This window comes from Hyla sarda, chromosome 5 (genome assembly GCF_029499605.1).
Source record: "Hyla sarda isolate aHylSar1 chromosome 5, aHylSar1.hap1, whole genome shotgun sequence".
Lineage (NCBI taxonomy): Eukaryota > Metazoa > Chordata > Amphibia > Anura > Hylidae > Hyla > Hyla sarda.
The window spans coordinates 184,351,871-184,376,756 of NC_079193.1; the positions used below are offsets into that span (position 1 = coordinate 184,351,871).

Here is a 24,886-nt window from a genome sequence, read left to right on the forward strand (position 1 = left end):
GGTTAATGGCAGACATCCACGCGATCGCGGATGTCTGCCATTACCAGCGGATCCCCGGCAGCAGCCGGAGCCTACCGTGTATGGCGCGAGCACCGTTCCGATCCTCGCGGTCATACACAGGACGTAAATGTACGTCCTGGTGCGGGAAGTCCCGGCAAACCAGGACGTACATTTTTGTTCGTGGTTGTTAAGGGGTTAAAGAATGCCTTTCACCAAACTAAACATGTAATATATCGTTCCTTATGTAATTAGCAGACACTTTGCAATTTACTTGCTGTTAAAATTCTCAACCTTTTTATATGTTTTTAATGTGACTGAAATAAATGGCCACTAGGTGGCTCTGTTCTGTTCAAGTCAAACAGTTAGTTTGGTCTCCTCCTGGCCTGGTAGGAGAACAGACTCTGGAAGTGCGTGTGGGGCACGGGAAGGCACAGCTCTCGGAGGCTTTAGTGACGTCACACCTGCTGGGGAATGCCTACTTTTTCCTGCCGGTAGCTCACACAATGGGGAAATGAGCAAGGGGAAAGGTATGATACAGAGCCTTTTAACCCCTTGCCACAAAATGCCATTTATAAACGGCGCTGCGGCACGGCAGGGTTATGTAGCAAGCTCAGGAGCTGAGCTCGCATCATACCCGCACGGTCTCGGCTGCTATCAGCAGCCAGGACCTGTGGCAAATGCCGGACATCGCCGTTCAGGCAGACGTCTGGCATTAACTCTTTAGACGCGGCGATCAAAGTTGCTCGCCGCGTCGAAAGTGAAATCTTCCCGGCAGCTCAGTCGGGCTGATCGGGACCATCGCGGTGAAAATGCAATGTTCTTTACCCACCTCCTGCGCGTCCGATTGGCGATTGATTGCTCCAAGCCTGAAATCCAGGCTTAAGCAATCGACCGCTGATAACACTGATCAATGCAATGCAATGGCATTGATCAGTGTATTAAATCAATGTACTGCAAGTTATAGTCCCCTTTGGGGGCTATAACATTGCAAAAAAAAAAGTTAATAAAGATGATTTAACCCCTTCCCTAATAAAAGTCTGAATCACTCCCCTTTTCCCATAAATAAAAACGTGTAATATCGCCGAGTGCGTAAATATATAGTTAATTAAACTGCACGGTCAATGGCGTATGCGCAAAAAAATTCAAAAGTCCAAAATAGCGTATTTTTGGTCACTTTTTATACGATAAAAATATGAATAAAAGCGTTCAAAAAGTCAGATCAAAACAATAATGGTACCAATAATAACTTCAGATCACAGCGCAAAAAATTAGCCCGTCCCATATGCAGAAAAAGTTATAGGGGTCAGAAGAGGGCAATTTTAAACGTATAATTTTTCATGCATGTAGTTATGATTTTTTCCAGAAGTACGACCAAATCAAACCTATATAAGTAGGGTATCATTTCGTATGGACCTACAGAATAAAGATAAGATGTCATTTTCACAACAAAAGTTACAAAATTGCATTTTTTTTTTTCAATTTTGTTGCACAATGTACTGTTTAACCCCTTCCCGCTATAGGACGTATGCATACATCCCAACACGTTCGCGCACTGGGATGTATGCATACGTATGCATATGTCAATCACCGCCGGTCCCGGCAGCAATAACCCCATAGATGCCATGATCAATCCTGATCACAGCATCTGTGGTGTTTTCTTTTTTTCTAATCAACTGGTGGCAGAACATTAAACAGATTTGTAAATTACTTTGATTTAAAAATCTTAACCCTTCCAGTACTTATCAGCTGCTGTATGTTCCAGAGGAAGTTCTCTTCTTTTAGAATTTCCTTTCTGTCTGATCACAGTGCTCTCTGCTGACATCTCTGTCCATTTTAGGAACTGTCTAGAGTAATAGCAAGTCCCCATAGCAAACCTATCCTGCTCCGGACAGTTTGTAAAATATACAGAGGGGTCAGCAGAGAGCACTGTGGTCATAGCGAAAAATTCCTGTGGAGCATATAGCAGCGAAGTACTAGAAGGATTAAGATTTTTTAATAGAAGTAATTTACAAATCTTTTTATGTTTCTGGTACCAGGTGATTTAAAAAAAATTTTTTCCCAGGGGAGTACCCCTTTAAATTAAATAGTGAGGTGCATCCAACAAAACTGTAAATATTAGGTCAAGATATGCTGAATATAGGCACATAGGGGGAGATTTATCAAAGGATTTAGACTTTTTTTTTTCCCGTCTAAAATTGTCGCACAGAAAGCCGCAGTCTAAATATGTGCAACTTTCTTGCGACTTTTGCTTTAGAGGATTTTTAGAACATGATGCATTCTAGTCTAGTTTAGATGGAAAAATGCATCGGTGCTGAATTTATCAATAGTGATTTTTTTGGCGAAAAGTCGCATTGTCCGAAAGTAAGCTGAAATGTCAGACCATGTTGGAGCAGGTTTAAATACAGTCTAAACCATAGATCCCAAAGTCTGTGCGCAGAATTTATCAAGAGCCGTGCGACTTTTGATAAATTAAGCGCACAGTAGACCGGCCTAACCCTCTGTAGGTCTGTCTCTATTGATGTGGGAAATAGACAACTTTGATAAATCCCCCCCCCCCCCCATAAAGTGTTATAAGCGGAACAGTATGCACCGTATCCTTACTGCAGTAGAATACTTTATATGGCAGAATATATACTGCAAGCATTGCCCCCAAAAGAAAACATAATGGAGATTTATCATTCTTTTCAAATGTATGGCTTTTATATGAAGATGTTATATAATTTTTTTTTTTTTGCACGACCTTGATGAATAAATCGCACGGAAGCAAAACTCTGGAAACCCGCTTAGGGTGCTTTCACACCACGTTTTGTACTTACGGTTCCCGAATACGGCTGGGAGGAGGGGGGCGGGGCTTAATTGCGGCGCCCGCACTCAGCCGTATTCGGGAACCGTATTTAATGCATGTCTATGAGCCGACCGGAGTGAACCGCAGCCTCCGGTCGGCTGCGTTTTCGGCCGTATGCGGTTTCCCGGCCGCAGGCAAAAACGTGGTCAAGCACGTTTTTGCCTACGGTCAGGAAACCGCATACGGTTTCTGTTCACTCCGGTCGGCTGCTGTTCACTCCGGTCGGCTCATGCATTAAATACCGTTCCCGAATACGGCTGAGTGCGGGCGCCGCGATTAAGCCCCGCCCCCTCCTCCCAGCCGTATTCGGGAACCGTTAGTACAAAACGTGGTGTGAAAGCACCCTTACAATAAGCATTTTTTAAAGCAGAAATGTTTCCCCTTATGTTAATAGCCGAAGTTCCTTATCTACCCTTTATTATAAGTAGTGTTGCTAGAGAGTGACGAGGGGGGGCTACCGCATCGGGTAACGCCTGGCACTAAATAGCTTCACTCCAACTATCCCGCAACAACCCATCCACCCTCCTCAGAAATGAAAAAATATTAAAAACATACTATGCCGCACCATGAATATCCGTACACTGGAGACTTTTTTCTGTTTAATTTTGAGCCCGGATTTTGTGACGTTGGGGGGCGGAGTCTAGCGCTGCTTAGCTGAGGCCGGAGTTTGTCAGGAAGGAAGACCTGCAGCACCAACAGGCACATAAACAAATAGTGAAGCCACAAAAAAAGGCTCTGTACGTTACCCACCCCAAAATGTGCATGAAGTTGTGTTACTATGGATGTTTCTTTTTTTTTTTTTTTTTTTTTTTTTTTTTTTAAGGAAAGATTTTAGTGCCACATATGGGTTATTTACGTAGTCACAATTATTTTGTGCCTTATTCTATTTTAACACAACATTCATTTTAAAATTTAGTGGGTATGCCAGCATGTAAGTGTCCTAAAATTAACAAGGTGTGCAGTGTGTATTTTCATCCTTTAAAATGAAGTTATTAGTTATATAATTAGTTTTTTCTATTATTAACAGTAACATTAATGTAGTAGCTTTGTTTCATGATGCAGAACAAGAACAGTTGTTAAAGTGGGTGTTAATGTCCTTTTCTGTAAGCCAGGTTGGACCTGTAATACATATGCGACTTTTAAATGGAGATGCAGTTTTTTTTCTTCATAAATAGCGACTATCACATTTGATAAATACATGACCACTGCAAGTAAAAAAAAGAAAAAAAATTTACAACGTGAGCAGATTTCAGAAATGCGCTTTGGAATAAGCAAAAAATCAAAAAGTCGCAGCATGTATAGAAAAGTTGCACGTGCGTAAGTTCGTGCAACTTTTTTTTTACGCAAAAAAATCTACTACGGAGCTTGATAAATCTCCATCAATGTTGTTTCCACAATGAGCATATCCATGAATATCACTGCACATCACTGTACATAATACATGTAGCATAGAAAACAAGTCCTATAGGCCAGATATAGCATTATTTGAGGGGAGTTTATCAAACCATTTAGACTACTTTTTCATCTTAATTTGACACATGAAAAGTCGCAGGCTGGCTTGTGCGACACTTTATGCGGTATTTCATTTAGAATGTTTACATGTCATTACCATGAAGTGTTCTTATTTAGACCACTTTGTGCAGTGGTCACTAATTTATCATGTCAACTTTTTGTGAGATGTCCCAAAAATGTTGCAGGGGCCAGATTTAGATGATATCACGGGGCAAGGTCCTATAGAACTATGCAACAATTATATTAAGGTCTGTGCGACATTTTATATAATTTTCATATGGCTGCCACTTACTCCCTAACATTTCGATTGCGTAAAATAGAACATAACTTTGTTTGTTCCAGCGTCCGCAAAAGTTATCAAAGTCTGTGCCACATTTAATAAATTTGGTGCACGTCTGCAACTTTTTCTGCAACATTTGTGCTCTAAAGCCATTGGAAATTCATACCAGTCTTCGTAAATCCCCCTCCATGAATCTGAGAGGAAGCCCCTTTGCATTCAATTCCAAGAAGATACTGAAACAGAGAGGAGGAATTTGGATAACTTTAAAAGCAAGCAAACAAAGTGAGTGTGTGAGATTGCTAGTGTGTGTTTAATTCAAAATATGTGAGTACAAAGTGGGCCTTAACCCCTTTAAGGACTCAATTTCACCTTAAATTGGCGCTGTCAGATATAAAAACTTTTGATATGTTTTAATGCATGCAAAACCAATAGGTTTTGCAATTGCTTTCATTAAAAAAAATTTCAGTATTTCATACTGAAAAAAAAAACGGTCAAAAACTGCCTCCCCGCCTCCTGGGATACATACCAGCCTGGCTGTGTCCACTCGTCATCACCTATGTCACGGACCCACTTCATGATTGACAGGTCAGCAGATCTAATGCTGCTGCGATCTTCTACCTCACTGTCTGTGTTTACTTCAGTCTCCTGTGTGAGGAGAAGGGGGGAGGGGTGGGGGTACACTGCTGCCTGTGAGCAGATGATGAAAGAAACTGATGACTGAATATGGGGACTGAATGGAGGATTTTTTTGTCCCTGCATATGTGTATATATATATATGTGTGTGTGTGTCTTGGTAATGTGCATGTGTATGAATAAATTAAGCCAGTGTATCTGATACAGGGGGACTACAGTCATATGCCTCCACCTTTTGCAAAACTACATCTCCCAACATGGCTGCACAGCCAAATGATGTGTGGGCATGCTGGGAGTTGTAGTTTTGCAACAGTAGGAGGAACACAGCCTGCAGAAACACTGCTGTAAATCTGAGTTTTACCAATCATATGCCTCCGGCTGTTTCAAAACTACAGCTCAAAGGATGTGTGGGCATTCTGGGAGCTGCAGTTTGGCAAAAGCTGTAAGCACACAGTGTGTGTATAGCATAAAACCAGAAAGGAAAGGGTTCCAGATGCTGCAGTGACTGCAGAAAAACAACAGACACTGAGTGCTCCCTGTGTGGAATCAATGATGAAATCAGAGTGATGCAAAACTTATTAAAAAAAAAAACTCGCTCACCTGGTTAGGTTGTGCTGGAAAGGCACAACGCTCACAATAGCAATAGAGTATGGTTGACTGCAGCGGCTTCCCACGCTAACTGGATAAGCGTGAAGACAATGTAGAGCAATGATACAGGAAACTGGAAGCTTGTGATCGCGCTGTCAAGGGAGGAGAAAAGTCCAAGGTAATGATAACAATATTTATTATGAAATCATGTGCATGCAACGTGTTTCAAAGCCATCCATTTTTTTCATCAGGCATGATCATACTGTAATCTAGCAGTGATTTATACCGTATGTAATCAAAACGTCACAAACGGACATGATGTATAGTGCAGTAGAAAAAGATGGAAAACAAATAAAACATGGAGCAAAAGTCCAGATCATGATGCAAATAAATGATCAGTTGCTGTTGACAACAACAGTCCGTTGCTGGTGACGACAACAAAAACGTGCAAAAATAGACTTTTGCTCCATGTTTTTTTTTACTGCACTATACGTCATGTCCGTTTTTGAAGTTTGGATTACATCCTGTATAAATCACTGCTAGATTACAGTATGACCACGCCTGATGAAAAAAATGGATGGTTATGAAACTCGTTGTGTGCACATGATTTCATAATAAATATTATCATAGAGGAATATAGCTGCAGTTGCCCTTAGCAACCAACAGATTACTTATTTCATTTTTAAAATGGCCCATGAAAATGAAAGAAGCAATCTGATTGGTTACATAGTTAGTACGGCTGAAAAGACATACGTCCATCAAGTTCAACCAGGGAATGGAAGGGTAGGGGTGTGGCGCGATATTGGGGAAGGGATGGGATTTTATATTTCTTCATAAGCATTAATGTTATTTTGTTCCAGGAATGTATCTAACCCTGTTTTAAAGCTGTAAATTTTTCCTGCTGTGACCAGTTCCTGAGGTAGACTGTTCCATAAGTTCACAGTTCTTATGGTAAAAAAGGCTTGTCGCCCCTTGAGACTAAACTTTTTCTTCTCCAGACGGAGGGAGTGCCTCCTCGTCCTTTGGGGGGGTCTAACCTGGAACAGTTTTTCTCCATATTTTTTGTATGGGCCATTAATATACTTTTAAACGTCTCTTCTCAAGACTAAACAATTGTAACTCCTTTAATCGCTCCTCATAGCTAAGATGTTCCATGCCCCATATTAGTTTAGTCGCGCGTCTCTGCACCCTTTCCAGCTCCACAGTGTCCCTTTTATGGACTGGTGCCCAAAACTGAACAGCATATTCCAGGTGAGGCCGTACTAATGCTTTATAAAGGGGAAGTATTATGTCCCTGACCCTTGAGTTCATGCCTCTTTTTATACATGACAATATCCTGCCGGCCTTGGAAGCAGCAGCCTGACATTGCATGCTATTCTGTAGTCTGTGATCTACAAGTACACCCAGATCCTTCTCTACCAGTGACTCTGCCAGTTTAATCCCCCCTAAGACATACGACAAATTCATGTTATTAGCACCCAGATGCATAACTTTACATTTATCCACATTGAACCTCATTTGCCAAGTGGATGCCCAGACACTTAGTCTATCCAAGTCATCTTGTAACTTATGCACATCCTCTATAGACTGTACCGTGCTACAAAGCTTGGTGTCATCTGCAAAGATAGAAACAGAGCTCTTAATGCCATCCTCTATATCATTGATAAATAAATTAAACAGCGGGCCCAGTACTGAACCTTGGGGTACACCACTAATAACCGGGCACCAATCAGAGTACGAATCATTGACCACCACTCTCTGGGTACGATCCATGAGCCAGTGTTCAATCCAGTTACAAACTAAAGTTTCCAAACCCAAAGACCTTAACTTACCTGTCACACGTCTATAAGGGACAGTATCAAACGCTTTAGCAAAATCCAGAAACACTATATCCACAGCCATTCCTCTGTCAAGGCTTCTACTCACCTCTTCATAAAAGCAAATTAGATTGGTTTGACAACTTCTATCCTTAGTATTATAAGTGATAGCCAGCATGGGTTTACTATTATCCCCTATGTATTCCTGTATGTAATCCCTTATAAGTCCTTCAAACAATTTACCCACAATGCACGTTAAACTTACCGGTCTATAGTTTCCTGGGGAAGACCTAGAGCCCTTTTTGAAGATTGGTACCACATTCGCCTTGCGCCAGTCCCTTGGCACAATACCAGACACCAGATAATCTCTAAATATCATGAACAGGGGTACAGATATTACTGAACTTACCTCTCTAAGAACTCTTGGGTGCAATCCATCTGGCCCTGGAGATTTTCTTACATTTATATTACTTAACTTACCTTGTACCATCTCTACATTAAGCCAGTTCAGTACATTACATGATGTGTTACCAGCACTGACCTGTCCAATGTCAGCTCCTTCTTCCTTAGTATATACAGAACTAAAGAACCCATTCAGTAGCTCCGCCTTCTCTTGATCGCCTGTGACAACCTCCCCATTATCATTAAGGGGTCCTACATGCTCTGTCCTTTTTTTTTTTTTTTTTGCATTTATATATCTAAAAAAAATTTAGGATTAGTTTTGCTTTCTTTGGCCACCTGTCTCTCATTTTGAATTTTTGCTGTTTTTATTACATTTTTACAGATTTTATTAAGCTCCTTGTACTGTTTAAATGTTATAGCTGACCAATCAGATATGCATTTAAAGCAATTTTTTTGTTGTTTATTGCTCTTTCAACATAATTTATCAGTCATGTAGGATTTAGTTTTAATCGTTTATATTTGTTCCCCTTTGGTATATATTTAACGGTATAGTGATTTAGAGTTGATTTAAAGATGTCCCATTTACCTTCTGTATCAGTATTTGAGAACACCTCCCCCCAGTCTATGTCCTGTAGTGCAGCCCTCAGCCCAGGGAAGTTTGCCTTTTTAAAGTTATATGTTTTTGCCTTCCCCGCCTGTCTCTGTTTTCTACATTTTAGGTCAAAAGTAACTATATTGTGGTCGCTATTACCAAGGTTTTCCCGCACAGTTACATTACCAATCAGCTCTGCGTTGTTGGTAATGATCAGATCCAACAAGGCATCGCTTCTTGTTGGGTCCTCCACAAACTGGCCCATAAAATTATCCTGCAATAAATTTAGGAATTGTCACCCCTCTGTAGTTTTAGCCAACCCCGGACCCCAATCTATATCTGGATAGTTAAAATCTCCCATTATTACCACTGTACCTGCCCGGGGCGACCCTCTCTATTTGTTTATGCAGCCGACCTTCTATCTCTTCAGTGATATTAGGGGGTCTGTAGATTACACCAAATATAATTTTTTCATTATTTCCCTCCTTTTGTAATTCTACCAACAGTGATTCCACATCCTCCGAATCGTCACACACTATGGCATTGTTCACACTGACTTTCAAACCACTTCTTTCATACAGACAGACTCCACCACCTTTTCTGTTCATTCTATCTTTGCGAAACAATGTAAACCCCTGCAGATTGACGGCCCAGTCATGCGAGGAGTCCAGCCATGTCTCAGTGACCCCAACTATATCAAGATGTTCCTCCAGTATCAAGGCCTCAAGCGCCCCAATTTTATTTGCTAGGCTTCTGGCATTTGTGAACATACACCCTTGAATCCCATTAACCCCAATAACATAAAGTATGAAAATGTAAAGTGTAAGTTTTATTTTCCTATGAAGCCTATTCCTATTAACTATTCTAACCCCTCCCTCCGCTCCACCCCCAGGTACATTTATAATTCCCCCCCCCCCTCTATCTACACTATCTTCCCCCTCTATGTTGTAGGTTCCCTCCCCCCCCCCAGTCCCTAGTTTAAACACTCCTCCTCCCTTCTAGCCATCTTCTCCCCAAGCACAGCTGCACCCTCCCCATTAAGGTGCAGCTCGTCCCTACGGTAGAGCCGGTAACCGACAGCGAAGTCAGCCCAGTTCTCCATGAACCCAAACCCCTACTTCCTACACCAGCTTCTGAGCCACTTGTTTACCTCCCTAATCTCCCGCTAAATCTCTGGTGTGGCTCGTGGTACAAGTAATATTTCAGAAAATATTACCTTGGAGGTCCTTGCCTTAAGCTTGTGGACTAAGTCCCTGAAATCATTTTTAAGGACACTCCATCTACCTCTTACTTTGTCATTGGTGCCAATATGTACCATGACTGCTGGGTCCTCTCCAGCCCCACCCAGCAACCTGTCAACCCGATCCGTGATGTGCCGAACTCGAGCGCCAGGAAGACAACACACTGTTCTGCGCTCCCGGTCTGTGACAGATCGCCCTGTCTGTCACCCTAATAATTGACAGGTAACTATCATTACCATGGACTTTTCTCCTCCGTTGACAGCGTGATCAGAAGCTTCAAGTTTCCTGCCTGTATCCTTGCTCTCAAAGACCTGTGACTGAGGAGAGTGAGGGAGGGGAAGTGGTTATCGCCTGAGGAAACGAAAGGGACCCGCCCCCCTGACACGCCCCCGAAAGGTACCCACACATAACTATAACCTATAACTTCTTTATTTTCAGCGTACGGGGCTATATGAGTGATTATTTTTTGAGCCGTGGTCTGTAGTTTTTATCGGTACAATTTTTGTTTTGATGGGACTTTTTTATCGCATTTATTAATATTTTTATGGTGTATGAAGTAACCAAAAATGCACAATTTTAGATATTTTTAGGTATTTTTCTTACGTGTATGCCATTGACCGTGCGGGTTAGCTAACCTTATATTTTAATAGTCCGGACATTTACAAACACTGCAGTACCACATATAATTTTTTTTTTTTAATCACATTATTTTATTTAAAAAATAGAAAATCGGGGGTGGTTCAAATTATTATTTTTTTTGCCCCACAGGAGGCTATACCATGCAATCTTTTGATTGCATACACTGATCAAGGCTATGCCATAGCACAGCCTTGATCAGTGTTATCGGCACTCTGCTGCTCCAGGCTTGGAGCAGTAGATCGCCGATCGGACAACGAGGAGGCAGGTGTGGACCCTCCTGTTGTCCAGTAAGCTGATTGGGACATCTCAATTTTGTTGCAATAGTCCTGATCAGCTCAGCTGAGCTGCTGGGATAGTTTTACTTTCACTTTAGATGCTGCAATCAACTTTGATCGTGGAGTCTAAAGGGTAAATGCAGAGCATTGGCCTGATCGGTGGTGCCCGGCATTAACCCTTACCCATGGGGTTTGAAGCGTTCTCCACTTGTGAGAGCACTTTAAACCCTGGTAACGGGACTCAGGACGTACAGGTACGCCTTGAGTCCTTAAAGGGGTACTCCGGTGCTTACACATCTTATCCCCTATCAAAAGGATAGGGGATAAGATGCCCGATCGCGGGAGTCCCGCAGCTGGGGATGCCCGCGATCATGCACGCGGCACCCCGTTTGTAATCTGTCCCCGGAGCGTGTTCGCTCCGGGTCTGATTACGGTCGGCCTCCGCCCCCGTGTGACGTCACGCTCCGCCCCTCAATGCAAGCCTACGGGAGGGGGCGTGATGGACTGATTACAAACGGGGTGCCGCGTGCATGATCGCGTGCATGACCCCTTTTGGATAGGGGATAAGATGTGTAATCACCGGAGTACCCCTTTAAAGGATTACTCCGGTGGAAAACATTTATTTTATTTTATTTTATTTTTTTTAAATCAACTGGTGCCAGAAAGTTAAACAGATTCGTAAATTACTTCTATTAAAAAAATCTTTATCCTTCCAGTACTTTTTAGCAGCGATATGCTAAATTTTCGTTTTGAATTTTTTTTTTTGGTCTTGTCCACAATGCTCTCTGCGGACACCTGTTGCCCGTATCAGGAACTGTCCAGAGCAGGGGAAAATCCTTATAGCAAACCTATGCTACTCTGGACAGTTCCTAAAATAGATAGAGGTGTCAGCAGAGAGCACTGTGGCCAAGACAATAAAGAAATTCAAAAAGCAAAGACTTTCCTCTGTATCATACAGCTGCTAATAAGTAGTGGAAGGATTAAGATTTTTCAATAGAAGTAATTTACAAATATGTTTAACTTTCTTGCACCAGTTCATAAAAAATAAATAAATAAATACATTAAAAAAAGTTTTTTCCACCGGAGTACCCCTTTAAGGTGTTAAGATTGAGAAGTGAATAGTTTGAGAAGTATTTGTGAGCATTGCTGAGTGCATATGTTTTTTTGTGTGAAACACAGGTGGAAGGTGGGTGGAGTAGTTACTGTTTGCAGCCAGCTAGCCCCATTGCATTCTGTTCCAAGCAGATACTGCAAGAGAGAGGAGGACTTTAGATAACTTTAACCTTTAAGGAGGTATGACACATACCAGGTGGCCCTCAGCTGATTTCAATAGCTGGGCCGACTCCCCATCGAGCTGCACATTTAACTGTAGATGGCTGTCATGGCCAGTTATTTACCCTTCAGATCCATTTAGATGTCTAAAGAGACATTTAAATAGTACCTGGTGGTGGTGTGGTGTCTGCTCAAGTAAGTAGGGAAGTAGGAGTGCAAAGCAGGCCAGGCAGGTGTGTTGTCTTCCTGGCACTCAAATTTGTCACTTCATGGATCAGGTTGACAGATTACTGGGAGGGGCTGGTAAAGACACAGTACACTAATGAGAAAGCAAGAGGTAGGTAGAGGTGCCTTTTAAAAAATTAAAAGGGACTCAGGCAGCAAGCATAAGGCAAGGACCTCCAAGGTAATATTTTTAAAATACCTGTTCCATGTGGGAGATTAGGGAGGTAAACAAATGCCTAAAGAACTGATCTAGGAAGGAGGGATTTGGGTTTATGGAGAACTGGGCTGACTTATCTTTTGACTACAGGCTCTATGGTAAGGATGGGCTGCACCTCAATGGTGAGAGTTCAACTGTTGGGAAGAAGATGGCCAGAAGGGTGAAGAAGTATTTAACCCCTTAAGGACCAAGGGCGTACCTGTACGCTCTGGTCCCGCTCCCACAGTTTGAACCACGCTCATGTACAGAGCTTGCTTTATACCCGGCGGGTCCGGGTTGCTATCAGCAGGCGGGACCCCCAGTTAACCCCTTAGCAACCATGGACGTAAATGTACGTCCTGATGTGGAGGTACTTTGCGCACCAGGATGTACATTTACTTCCTGTATGTGACCGGGAGCATCAGAGCGGTGCTCACATCATGCACTGCAGGTCCCGTAATGGCGGACATCGCACTGATGTCTGCTAATAACCCCTTAGATGCCTTGATCAATACAGATCACGCCATCTGTAGCAATGGGGAATGAGGGCGTACCTATACGCCCTCAGCCCACTCCCTTTCTATACCGTGGGGCCACGCGTCATAGCGGGTCGGGCCTGGCCTCTAACAACGGCCAGGACCCGTGGCTAATAGCGTGCGGCACTGATCGCGGTGCCGCGCGCTATTAACCCTTTAGACGCGGTGTTCAAAGTTGAATGTCGCGTTTAAAGTGAAAGTAAAGCACTGCCGGTTAGCTCAGGGGGCTGATCGTGATCGGCGTGATGAAATCGCATCCCAAACAGCTGTAAAGACAGCAGGAGGGTCCCTACCTCCATGCTGTCCGATCTCCGAATGACTGCTCAGTGCCTGAGATCTAGGCATGAGCAGACAAGTGGCAGAATCATTGAACAATGGTTTCCTATGAGAAACCATTGATCAACGTAAAATATCAGTGTGTGCAGTGTTATAGCCCCCTATGGGAGCTATATCATTGCAAAAAAAGTGACTAAAGATCATTTAACCCCTTCCCTAATAAGTTTGAATCAATCCCCTTTTCCCAATAAAAAAAAAAGTGTAAATAAAAATAATCATTTGGTATCGCCGTGTGCGGAAATGTCCGGAATATAAAAATATATTGTTAATTAAACCGCACGGTCAATGGCGTACACGCAAAAAAATTCCAAAGTTCAAAATAGCGTATTTTTGGTCACTTTTTATATCATGAAAAAATGTATAAAAAGTGTTCAAAAAGTCCAATCAATATATGAATGGTACAGCTAAAAACTTCAGATCACGGCGCAAAAAAAAAGTGATTTAAAAGTTTAATATACACAAATGTGGTATCGATGAAAAGTACAGATTACGGCGCAAAAAATGAGCTCTCATATACGGAAAAATGAAAGTTATAGATGGTCAAAATAGGCCAATTTTAAACACACTAATTTTGTACAAAAAGTTTGAGATTTATTTTTTATTTGGTGAATGGAAAAGTATATAGCCATGGGTATCATTTTAATCGTATTGATATCATTTTAATCGTATTGACCCACAGAATAAAGAAAACTTAACTTTTACTGTAAAGTGTACAGTGTGAAAACAAAACCCCCTCAAAAAATAGCAAAATTGTAGTTTTTGTTTTAATTTCCCCTCTAAAGAAATTTTTTTTGGGGTTCGCCGTACATTTTGTTAAAATGAGGTGTCATAACAAAGTACAATTGGTCACGCAAAAAAACAAACCCTTATATTTGTCTGTAGATGGAAATATAAAAGACCGTACATGCTGGGAGTTGTAGTTTTGCAACAGCTGGAGGCACACTGGTTGCGAAACGCTGAGTTAAGTAACCAACTCTGTGTTTGGCAACCAGTGTGCCTCCAGCTGTTGCATAACTACAACTTCCAGCATGCACGGACAGCCAAAGGGCATGCTGTGAGTTGATATTTTGCAAGAGCTGGAGGTTTGTCCCAACCCCCCCATGTGAATGTACAGGGTACATTCAAACGGGCGGGGGTTTACAACTTACAAGTTTGAGATGCAGCAAATTTTCTGCTGCAGCTCAAACTCCCAGCAGGAAGCTCACTGTAAACCCTCGCCTGTGAGAATGCACCCTAAAAACACTACACTAACACATAATAAAAAGTAAAAAACGCTGCATATACAAACACCCCTACACAGTCCCCTACCTCAATAAAAATTAAAACGTCTTCTGGTACGGCAGTGTTTCCAAAACGGAGCCTCCAGCTGTTGCACCCTGTTTGGGAATCGCTGACATAGAATACCCCTATGCAAATCCCTAATTAAGGCCTCAGATACGCACGGCGCTCTCTCACTTCGGAGCCCTGTCGTATTTCAAGGCAACAGTTTAGGGCCTTACAAATTTTGGAGGGTTTTTTCTACTTTCACCCCTTATGAAAAGGTAAAGTTGGGGTCTACTCCAGCATATTATTGTAATAAATGAAACATTTTTACACTAACATGCTAGTGTTGCCCCATACTTTTCATTTTCACAAGAGTTAAATGGGTAAAAAAGACCCCCAAAATTTGTAACACAATTTTGTACTGAAATACCCCATATGTGGATGTAAAATGCTCTGCGGGCGCACAACAAAGCTCACGAGTGAGAGCGCCATGTACACTTGAGGTGATTTGCAAAGGGGGTGGATGATCGTTACAGCGGTTCTTATATAAATAAAAAAGAAACACCCACGTAACCCCATTTTGGAAACTACACCACTCACAGAATGTAAGAAGGGGTATAGCGAGCCTTAACACCCCCACAGGTGTTTGATGAATTTTCATTAAAGTTGGATGTGAAAATGAGAAAATTTTTATTTTTTTCACTAAAATGCTGGTGTTATCCCAAATTTTTCATTTTCATATGGGTAATAGGACAAAAGCCCCCCATAATTTGTAACACCATTTCTTCTGAGTATATAAATACCCCATGTGTGGACGTAAAGTGCTCTGCTGGCGCATTACAGGGTTCAGAAGAGAAGGAGCGCCATTGGGCTTTTGGAGAGAGAATTTGGCTGGAATTGAAGGCCATGTGCGTCTTCAAAGCCCCCATGGTGCCAGAACAGCGGAAACCCCAACATGTGACCCCATTATGGAAACTACACCCCTCACAGAATGTAATAAGGGGTGCAGTAGGCATTTATGCCCCACTGGTGTAAAACAGATTTTTGGAAAAGTGGTCCATGAAAATGTAAATTTTTTATTTCACAGCCCACTGTTCCAAAAGTCTGTCAAACGTCAGTGGGGTGTAAATGCTCACTTCCTCACTGCACCCATTGTTACATTCTGTGAGGGCTGTAGTTTCCAAAATGGGGTCACATGTAGGGGGGTTCTGCTGTTCTGGCACCATGGGGGCTTTGTAAACGCACATGGCCCCCGACTTTAATTCCAGCCAAATTCTCTCTCCAAAAGCCCAATGGCGCTCCTTCTCTTCCATTGTAGTGCGCCAGTAGAGCACTTTACATCCACACACGGGATATTTCCATACTCAGAAGAAACGGGTTACACTTTTTTTTTTTTTTTTTTTTTTTCTCCTATTACCTCTTGTAAAAATGGTAAATTTGGGGGGAAAAAACATCATTTACACATCCAACTTTAACAAAAAGTCGTCAAACATCTGTGGGGTGTAAAAGGACAACTGCAGCGCTAGCAAATTAGGGCCCAAATGTAATGATATCACAAGTTATATAAGTTTCTAAATGGGATCCATTACCTGGCTGGTCCCGTTTCTCCGCTATGCCGCCACCGAAAGTCATCTCCTGGTCCCCTAACGCGCGTAGCGTCGACATATCATTCTGTATGGAGCCGCCATCTTGGGCGAAGCTACGTCACAAATGCCCATAATGCGCCGGGGGATTGCTTCACTCCCCCTGCCGCTCGTCGTGCCGGCCTCTCTCCTCCCATCTTATAAATATTCATAATGTTATTATGCGCTCAGCCCTGATTGGCTGAGCGCACAGTAGGAGCCACTAGTGCTGGGCGGTATGGCCTAAAATTTATATCACGGTATTTTTTTTTTTTTTATTATCGCGATATCGCGGTATTACCGCTTGTCCCTGTGCCGACTAGTGGTGTCAAATGTGCCCCCCCCCGCGAGCGCGATTATCACCGCTAGCGGGGTCCTTGTGCCCACTAGCGGTGTCACAAGAATGCCAAGCGGGATCGCTACCATCACCGCTAGCGTGGTCCCTGTGCCCACTAGCGGTGTCACAAGAATGCCGAACGCGGCTCTGTTCCCCGTCCCTGTCAGCTCTCAGGGTACGGGAACAGATTTAAAAGCCTCGCGTGCAGCTAATGTAGTACTGCGCAGGCGCAGTACTACGCAAATAGTGTAGGGCTAACGCTAGGCTCCTAGTGCTGCCAACGTTAGCCCTACGCTATTTGCGTAGTGCTGCGCGCAAGGCTTTTAAATCTGTTCCCGTGCCCTGAGAGCTGACAGGGACGGGGAACAGAGCCACGCTCGGCATTCTTGTGACACCGCTAGTGGGCACAGGGACCCCGCTAGCGGTGATGGTAGCGCTCACGGGAGGCATTCTTGTGACACCACTAGTGGGCACTTTGATCCCGCTAGCGGTGGGGATTGATCGTGCTAGCAGGGACACTGGCTGACAGGCGCAGCGGGGGGACACAGTAAATGGATTAGCTTCTATCGGGCCACAGAAGCACACCGGGACAAGTGAGGGTGCCGCACTGGGCTCTACAATTCATCCGGAGGGTGGGGGAGGGGCCCGACCGGTATAGCGTATGGGCAAAAATCCATACAGTGGGAGAAAAAAACGGTATCCGGTTCATAACGGTATACCGCCCAGCACTAGGGGCTGCAGCCTATCAGTACATGTGGTGAGGGTGGAGAGGGCTGATGAGCTGGGAGGGGGAGGATGGGAGGAGATGACCACAAGGGAAGGAGCTGTGGGCGTCACTTTATTATAATTTTATTTTAATTTCCTCGGGGGGGAGAGAGCAGCAGCTAACAGGAAGCTGGCGCAGGGAATCATTGTAAATGTAGTCTTTATGACATGGCTGCTTACTGCTACAGGTGGCAATTACAAGAGAATGGCTGGGCCAAATTTGACAAATGAGGTATCTTTGGAAAGGTCTTTGAAAGAGCTATCAGATGAGGTAAACTTTTTTATTTTTTTATTTTTATTTTTTAATGCACGAGCGCTGCAGATGTCCTTTAAGGCTCACTGTACCCCTTGTTACATTCCTTGAGGGGTGTAGTTTCCAAAATAGTATGCCATGTGGGGGATTTTTTGCTGTTATGACACTATAGGGGCTTCCTATATGTGACATGCCCCCCAAAATACATTTTAGAAAAACTCACTCTCCAAAATCCCATTGTTGCTCCTTCCCTTCCCCGCTGCGGGACTCCCGCGATCAGTCATCTTATCCCCTATCCTTTAAAAAAGTGAATAAAGATCATTTAACCCCTTCCCTAATAAAAGTTTGAATCACCCCCCCTTTTCACATTTAAAAAAAAAAGTGTAAACAAACATAAACATATGTAGTATCGCCGCGTGCGGAAATGTCCGAATTATAAAAATATATCGTTAATTAAACCACACGGTCAATGGCGTACGCACAAAAAAATTCCAAAGTATTTTTGGTCACCTTTTTATATCATGAAAAAATGAATAAAAAGCGATCAATAAGTCCTATGATTACAAACATGATACCGCTAAAAACTTCAGATCACGGTGCAAAAAAATAGCCCTCATACCGCCCCATACGCAGAAAAATAAAAAAGTTATAGGGGTCAGAAGATGACAGTTTTAAACGTATACATTTTCCTGCATGTATTTATTTTTTCCAGAAGTACGACAATATCAAACCTATATAAGTAGGGTATCATTTTAATCGTATGGACCTACAGAATAAAGAGAAGGTGTCATTTTTACCGAAAAATGTACTGTGTAGAAACAGAAGCCCCCAAAAGTTACAAAATGGCATTTAGTTTTTTCTATTTTGTCTCACAATGATTTTTTTTTTCTCCATTTCGCCATATATTTTTGGGTAAAATGACTGATGTCATTACAAAGTAGAATTCATGGCGCAAAAAATAAGCCATCATATGATTTTTTTAGGTGCAAAATTGAAAGAGTTATCATTTTTTAAAGGTAAGGAGGAAAAAACGAAAATGCGAAAACTGAAAAACCCTGGGTCCTTAAGGGGTTATGAATGCTTGGGCTGGGGGGAAATGTGTTTTAAGTTGGTAAGTAACTGGCTCAATGATAGGAAACAAAGGGTCGCTATTATTGATACATACTCTGATTGGGTCATTTTTACTAGTGGGGTATCACAGGGGTCAGTCCTGGGCCCCATACTTTTTAATATATTTATGAATGACTTTTGACACTTTGCTGTACACTTCCTCAACAATCTTTGCAAATGATAGGAAGATCTGGAGAACAGTAAGGGTACATTCACTTTATTGAGATTAAGTAATCACCTACATTGTCCCAAATGTGTTGTTGTGGGGTTGTGGACTGCAGCCATGACTCCTTGATACAGTTTGTCTGCATGCAGTGGCATGCTAAGTTTTTTTCAGTTTAGTGTTACACCAGGAGTCCAGTGGGTTGAGGTTTTTAAATACAAAAATAAGTTTAACTCAAGGTAGGTTGTAATCATATTAGTGGATGGTACATTTAGGGTCCTTATGATCACTTCTGTGATCAACTGTATAAAAAAAAATCTTATACACTCCCAATGTGCTTGATATACTGCTTGAAGAGATATATACAAGAACTGATAACATAACCATCCACCTTTTGCTGGGTGACTCACAACCCCCTCTAGTATGCACCCATTACTAAGGATATATACTAGAGATCAAAGTTAGAGAACACACAATTTCCTAAATTTCAAGGTCATAGTGTAGTCCCATGTGAATACATCCTGAGTAAAAATAGCAGTATTTTAAGCTTATTTCATAAATTGTATTTATTCTAAAGCACAGAATAAAAATGTAAATTACATAATTCAAAAAGAACACTGATCAAAATTCGGGTTATTGGTGTTAATCTGGCAACTAGTGCTAATTTCCCTAATGATCTGACAAACGCTATTCACTGACTTTGCAAAAATGGTGTGCCGTTCCAAAGTGACTGAAATCCTCCGGCAGCAGGTCGTCCAGATGAAGGCCAAAGGTGTGACCCTATCAGCCATAGCAAGAGAAGTTCTTGGTCATTCCAAATCTGTGATTTCTGGAATATTGCATCTTTGCAACATCACTAACTCATTCAAGTCCTCGACCCCCCCCCCCCAGCCCCCCCCCCCCCCCCAAGAAGGCTGGTCGCCCTCGAAAGACAAATACAAGAGAGGACAGGATAATGCGGAGAATCTCCATGGGTAATCGTTTCAGTACTGCAGCTGGAATGGCTCGCCAGTTAGGCACTGAACAGGGTAATGATCTGTCTCGTCATACAGTGCCTCAACCCTTTAAGAGCATTTGGACTGAAAGCCTACTCTGCAGTGACCAGACCTCTCATTAGCAGAAAGAATCGAAAGGCTAGACTCGCCTTTGCTTTGGAGCATGTTGTATGGACAGAGGAGAAGTGGTCCAGAGTTCATTTTAGTGATGAAAGCAAGTTTAATTTATTTGGGTCTGATGGTAAAACATGTTAATCGATAAACTGGGGAAAGACTGAATCCAAAGTGTGTAAACAAGTCAGTGAAAGCTGGAGGAAGTATCATGGTTTAGGGAATGTTTTCTGCAGCAGGAGTTGGACCTCTCATACAGCTACATGGCAAAGTGAATGCAAGGGTGTATCAGAACCTTCTTCAACAACACATAGTTCCTTCCTTGCATTTATCACTCAATCAGCATCAACTTTCATGCTGGTCAATGTCCCCTGTCACACAGCAAAACCGATAAAGCCAGCCCAGATCTCTAGTGACAAAGTTATGGACAAGAAACCCACAACAGTCACAGAACTGTGGAAGAGACTGGAAGAAGAGTGGACCAAACTCACCAGAGCAGTGTGAGAAACTAGTGATGTCCTGTGGCCACAGATGGGCTGAAGTGATTCAAAGCAAAGGCCTGTACACTTCCTACAGATTGGTGACTGTTGTTACCTTCAAAAAATGATTCAAATGATTATCAATGTAGATTACACTATGTCTGAAACAATCCCAGTCCCGGTTGTTCTCTAATTTTGATCTCCAGTGTATCTCTGCAGTTTTACATCAAAATGCCTAGCACTCAGACCAACCCGCTGTAGATGTCGGTGGCCCACGGCTTGGCAGTGGGATGAGCTCTGACCCAGCGCTTTATTTTTCTATAGTAGAACTATTAAAAGCTATGTTTTAACTATGATCCGCTACAGGCCACATTTTTGTATTAGTAATTTCTTTCTTGTCTTGTGGTTGTTATATCCTGAGTTTGGGGACTTGATATTTCATTCTCCTATGGTGATCTAGTCAGTCAGGTATGGAAACATAATATAAACTTCCAAAAAAAAAAAGTGTTCTTCTTCTTCACTTGTGGTGCTTTTGTTGGGGAAAATGGGAAGTCTTTTTCAGGTGCAGCATTTTTAAGGCAGACTATGGCATGTCATATATACAATACAAACACGTAATAAGACATACTCTTGGGAATTTAAGTAATCCCGCTTGTGTGGGATCACATTGAATTTATCATTAGACACAAGTCTCTTGATAAATACAGGAGCATCTGAGGCTGCCACATTGGCAGCCCTTACCTAGCATAGATTTCAGCCTACTGCACACATTTTCATTTTGTAATTGTCAAAGTTTTATTTGTTTTTTCTTTACCGATTTATGGACAAAAATGTGTAAACTTACCCTAAGCGTACATTTACACGTGCATATTTTCTTCTGGAGATCTGCTGTTGATTTTCTGTAGCATATTTTTTCAACCCGTTGTGGTCAATGGGCAGTAAGTTCTGCAGCAGCAAATCTGCAGCAAAAATACACACATGTGAACGTACCCTAACATAGTATTGTTTTTTCTTTATTCTTTAATACTCTTTAGCAGATACAACAAATCCAACAAATGAAACGCATAGTAAATATGCGCATATTTTCTGCTGCAGATCTGCTGTAGATTTGCTGTAGCCTTTTTTTCTACCCATTGTAGTCAATGGGCAGCAAATCTTCAGCAAAAATACACACGTGAACGTACCCTAATATAGTTTTGTTTTTTCTTTATGCATGGTTAATACTCTTTAGCAGATACAACAAATCCAACAAATTAAATGCATAGTAAATAATTCAAAAAATAGATTTCAGTGACAATTGTTAAGCTTGCAAGGTGGCCTATTCTACTGTATCAGTTTCTTTAAAAAAGAAAAAATATATTCTTTGTGTAGTTTTTGTTTAGCATTTATGGTTTTTGCCTGCTTTTTATTTGGTACTTTAGGAATGTCTATATTTCCAATTACTTTTATGTTGTGGCGCTGAGAAATCCTGTAGCACTGTTCTAGAGTATTGAACATCAACATGGTGTATTTTTTTTTCTAGTTTGTAAATTATTTTTTTCTCTTCCTTTTTTGAAAGATGAATTCTCCATTGTCAAAGTCCTGTAAAGGTAAGTTTTTCTAATGTTATCTAGTATTGTGAGTTATTGACTAATGGCTAATTTTGTAATAGTTCGTATGAAAGTCCCACCAGGATAGATTTTGTTTAAATACCTGTCAAAACCAGACCACAGTGTTTGATTATCGTTATGTATAGTAACTACTTGTGTTATTACCTTCCAAACTTTTACAGTTTGAGTTATTAATTTAGATTCTTTATAAAAAGTATTTTAAATTTTTTTGGTGGTTCATTATTAGGCCTGTGCAACTGCTGTTGTCTTCAGTGTAGCCAAGTTCAGGGGCGAGTTCTGTATTCCCATTTATAGAAGTTTTAGGGTACAATCACACAGGCTCTATTTTGCTGTGTATTTGCTGCTGCTTAATTTTCCTACTCATTAGTCAATGGGTAGCAAAATACACAGCTGATTTTGCTACCCAGTGACTTCTAGGGATGTCCCGATACCATTTTTTTAAGACCGCGTACGAGTACCGATACTTTAATTGTAGTACTTGCCGATACCGGCGGTGAGACCAATGACCACATGGTGAGCAGCGGTAGAAACCGGGTCACCTACACTATCTACCTATAAATTCAAGTTAGTGCAGGTGACTCTGCTGTAAGATTATCTTTAATAGTAGGTAGTATCCCCTTGCAGACATTAGCAGCAGCCCCGGGGCAGTCATTAGTAGCAGCCCCCCCCTATAGACAGCAGCCCCCCCCCCTATAGACAGCAGCCCGCCCCCCCCGTAGACGGCAGCAGCGGCGCCAGGGGCCCCCCCCCCCCCCCACCCGTAGACGGCGACGGCAGCAGCAGCACACAGCTCACCTGCAGCTGTCCTCTGTCGGGTGCTACCGCTCTGCTGCCCCGTTCTTCCGTCCTCCTGGTCCGCATCATGTCGTCCTATGGAAGAGAGTGACGTGTGTGTCACATGTTCCTCCATGGAACACTATGAAGCAGACGGGAGGACCGGAGAACGGGGCAGCAGAGCGGCAGCTGGTATCGAACATGGTATCGGGGACATTAAACGAGTCCCCGATACCATGTAAATGGCTAGTATCGGCCCCGATACCGGTATCAGGACATCCCTAGTGACTTGAATGGGTGAAAAAATGTACAGCAGCAAAATATGGCCTGTGTGACCATACCCTTATTACGTTTTGATGTGGCAATAACTATTTTTTTTTTGTTTTTCCATTTTTTTTTAGATATTGAATACATACAACGATATGAGCATCTTGATGGCAATGTTGTCATCAAATGTGAATTATGTGGCGAACAGCTGTTGGACGTAGTAAACCACCTTAACACTTCTTCCCATATCTTGGCATTTTTGGTGAGAACCTTGCAATGTTAAAATTAATATTTATATGTAGGATAAACTAACAAATGTTGAAATATGTAGCCCTGCTATAGACACTTAACATTTATTAGCACAGCTTGATACTGTGGCCTATGGGACAAAGGGCTTTCTTGGTCCCTTTTTAAAGAAAAGTCCCTGTAATATGCTGCCTTTCAGAGACAGCTTATTACGTTTTGGAAGCAATCTTTCTAGTGGAGAACACCTTTTATAATACAGCATGTGATGATGCATGGCAAACAATTTCTTTGTGACTCTCTTTTTGGAGTTGGAGACACATAGATGTACTGTATAAATCTAAAGCAGTAGTAGAAATAAGAAAGCAAGGGTATCACTCCAGATGTTATCTTTTAGTCGTTGGTAATCCATGTGCACTTAATCCCTTTTCTGGAAGAAGCAATGGATTCTTATGCAAGGAGAAAATTGATGCTTGACTGGCGCTCACTTGGTGGGTGGGAAGTGTTAGTAATAACTAGAGATGAGCGAACTTCCAGTAATTCGATTAGTCGGGAACTTCTCGGCTCGGCAGTTACTGACTTTAGCCTGCATAAATTAGTTCAGCTTTCAGGTGCTCCAGTGGGTTGGAAAAGGTGGATACTGTCCTAGGAGAGCCGAGCTGAGAAGTTTGTATCAAATTACTGTAAGTTTGCTCATCTCTGACTAACACTTTCCTCCCACTAAGTGAGCGCCAGTCAAGCATGGATTTTCTCCTTTCATAAGGATTCGTTGTGTCTTCCAGTTAAACAACGATCCTTGGGCTCTGGGGACGGGTAGATGCATGATCCTGACCCTTGAAGATCGTACCAAATGACTTGTCTCAGTGGCTTCTGTTTACTGGTAGTTGCTCCTTGCTTTGTTGCTGTACTTGTTTTGGAAGTTCTATTATTGCACGTGCTTTTATTTTAGTTTCGTTCTTAGTACTTCCAGACCTATGACCCTTGTGGGGTTTAGCTAGCCCATAAGAGGTACTCTAGGGAAGTAAAGAAAAAAAATGCCAAAAATCCTCCACAATACCTTTTCTGTAACCCTTTGTGGTCTTCTTGTGATTCCACCCACTCCTGTGGCCCCTGTTTTCAGCCAGACACTGTGAAGGCAGACAGGGCGTAGGTCACGTGAGCTTGTCTTGGAGCACTGAGACTAGCCCCCAACTTTTCAAGACAGAATGGACCTGATGATGATGGTTTTTGTACCACTTTCTAAATATAAGTGAAAGCTGAAACAGGAAAACTGCTGTATATAGGTAATTAATGATATTTAGACAGATAAAAAGGTTGGGGGAGAAGGAAAGGATGGGCTATGGGTTTAGTTCCCCGGAGTACCCCTTTAAATTGAAGATCATCTCTTAAGCTACTGACATCAAGAGAGCTAGTACTGTACCCAAATGACATAGTAACATGGTTCATAAGGTTGAAAAAAGACCAGAGTCCATCAAGTTCAACCTATAACCCTAATGAGTCCCTAC

The 24,886-nt window shown here is 42.2% G+C and overlaps 1 protein-coding gene across 6 annotated transcripts in view; it reads left to right on the plus strand.

Moving 5' to 3' along the window:
- The window catches only part of LOC130273680 (serine-rich adhesin for platelets-like), a 222,744-nt gene that overhangs the window by 50,207 nt on the left and 147,651 nt on the right, over positions 1-24,886 (plus strand). For all 6 annotated transcript variants that reach the window (XM_056520883.1, XM_056520880.1, XM_056520882.1 and 3 more), the window contains 2 exons: positions 22,046-22,076; positions 23,273-23,400. In XM_056520883.1, coding sequence (XP_056376858.1) covers positions 22,046-22,076; positions 23,273-23,400 — 159 coding nt within the window. The remainder of the gene's footprint in view (positions 1-22,045; positions 22,077-23,272; positions 23,401-24,886) is intronic.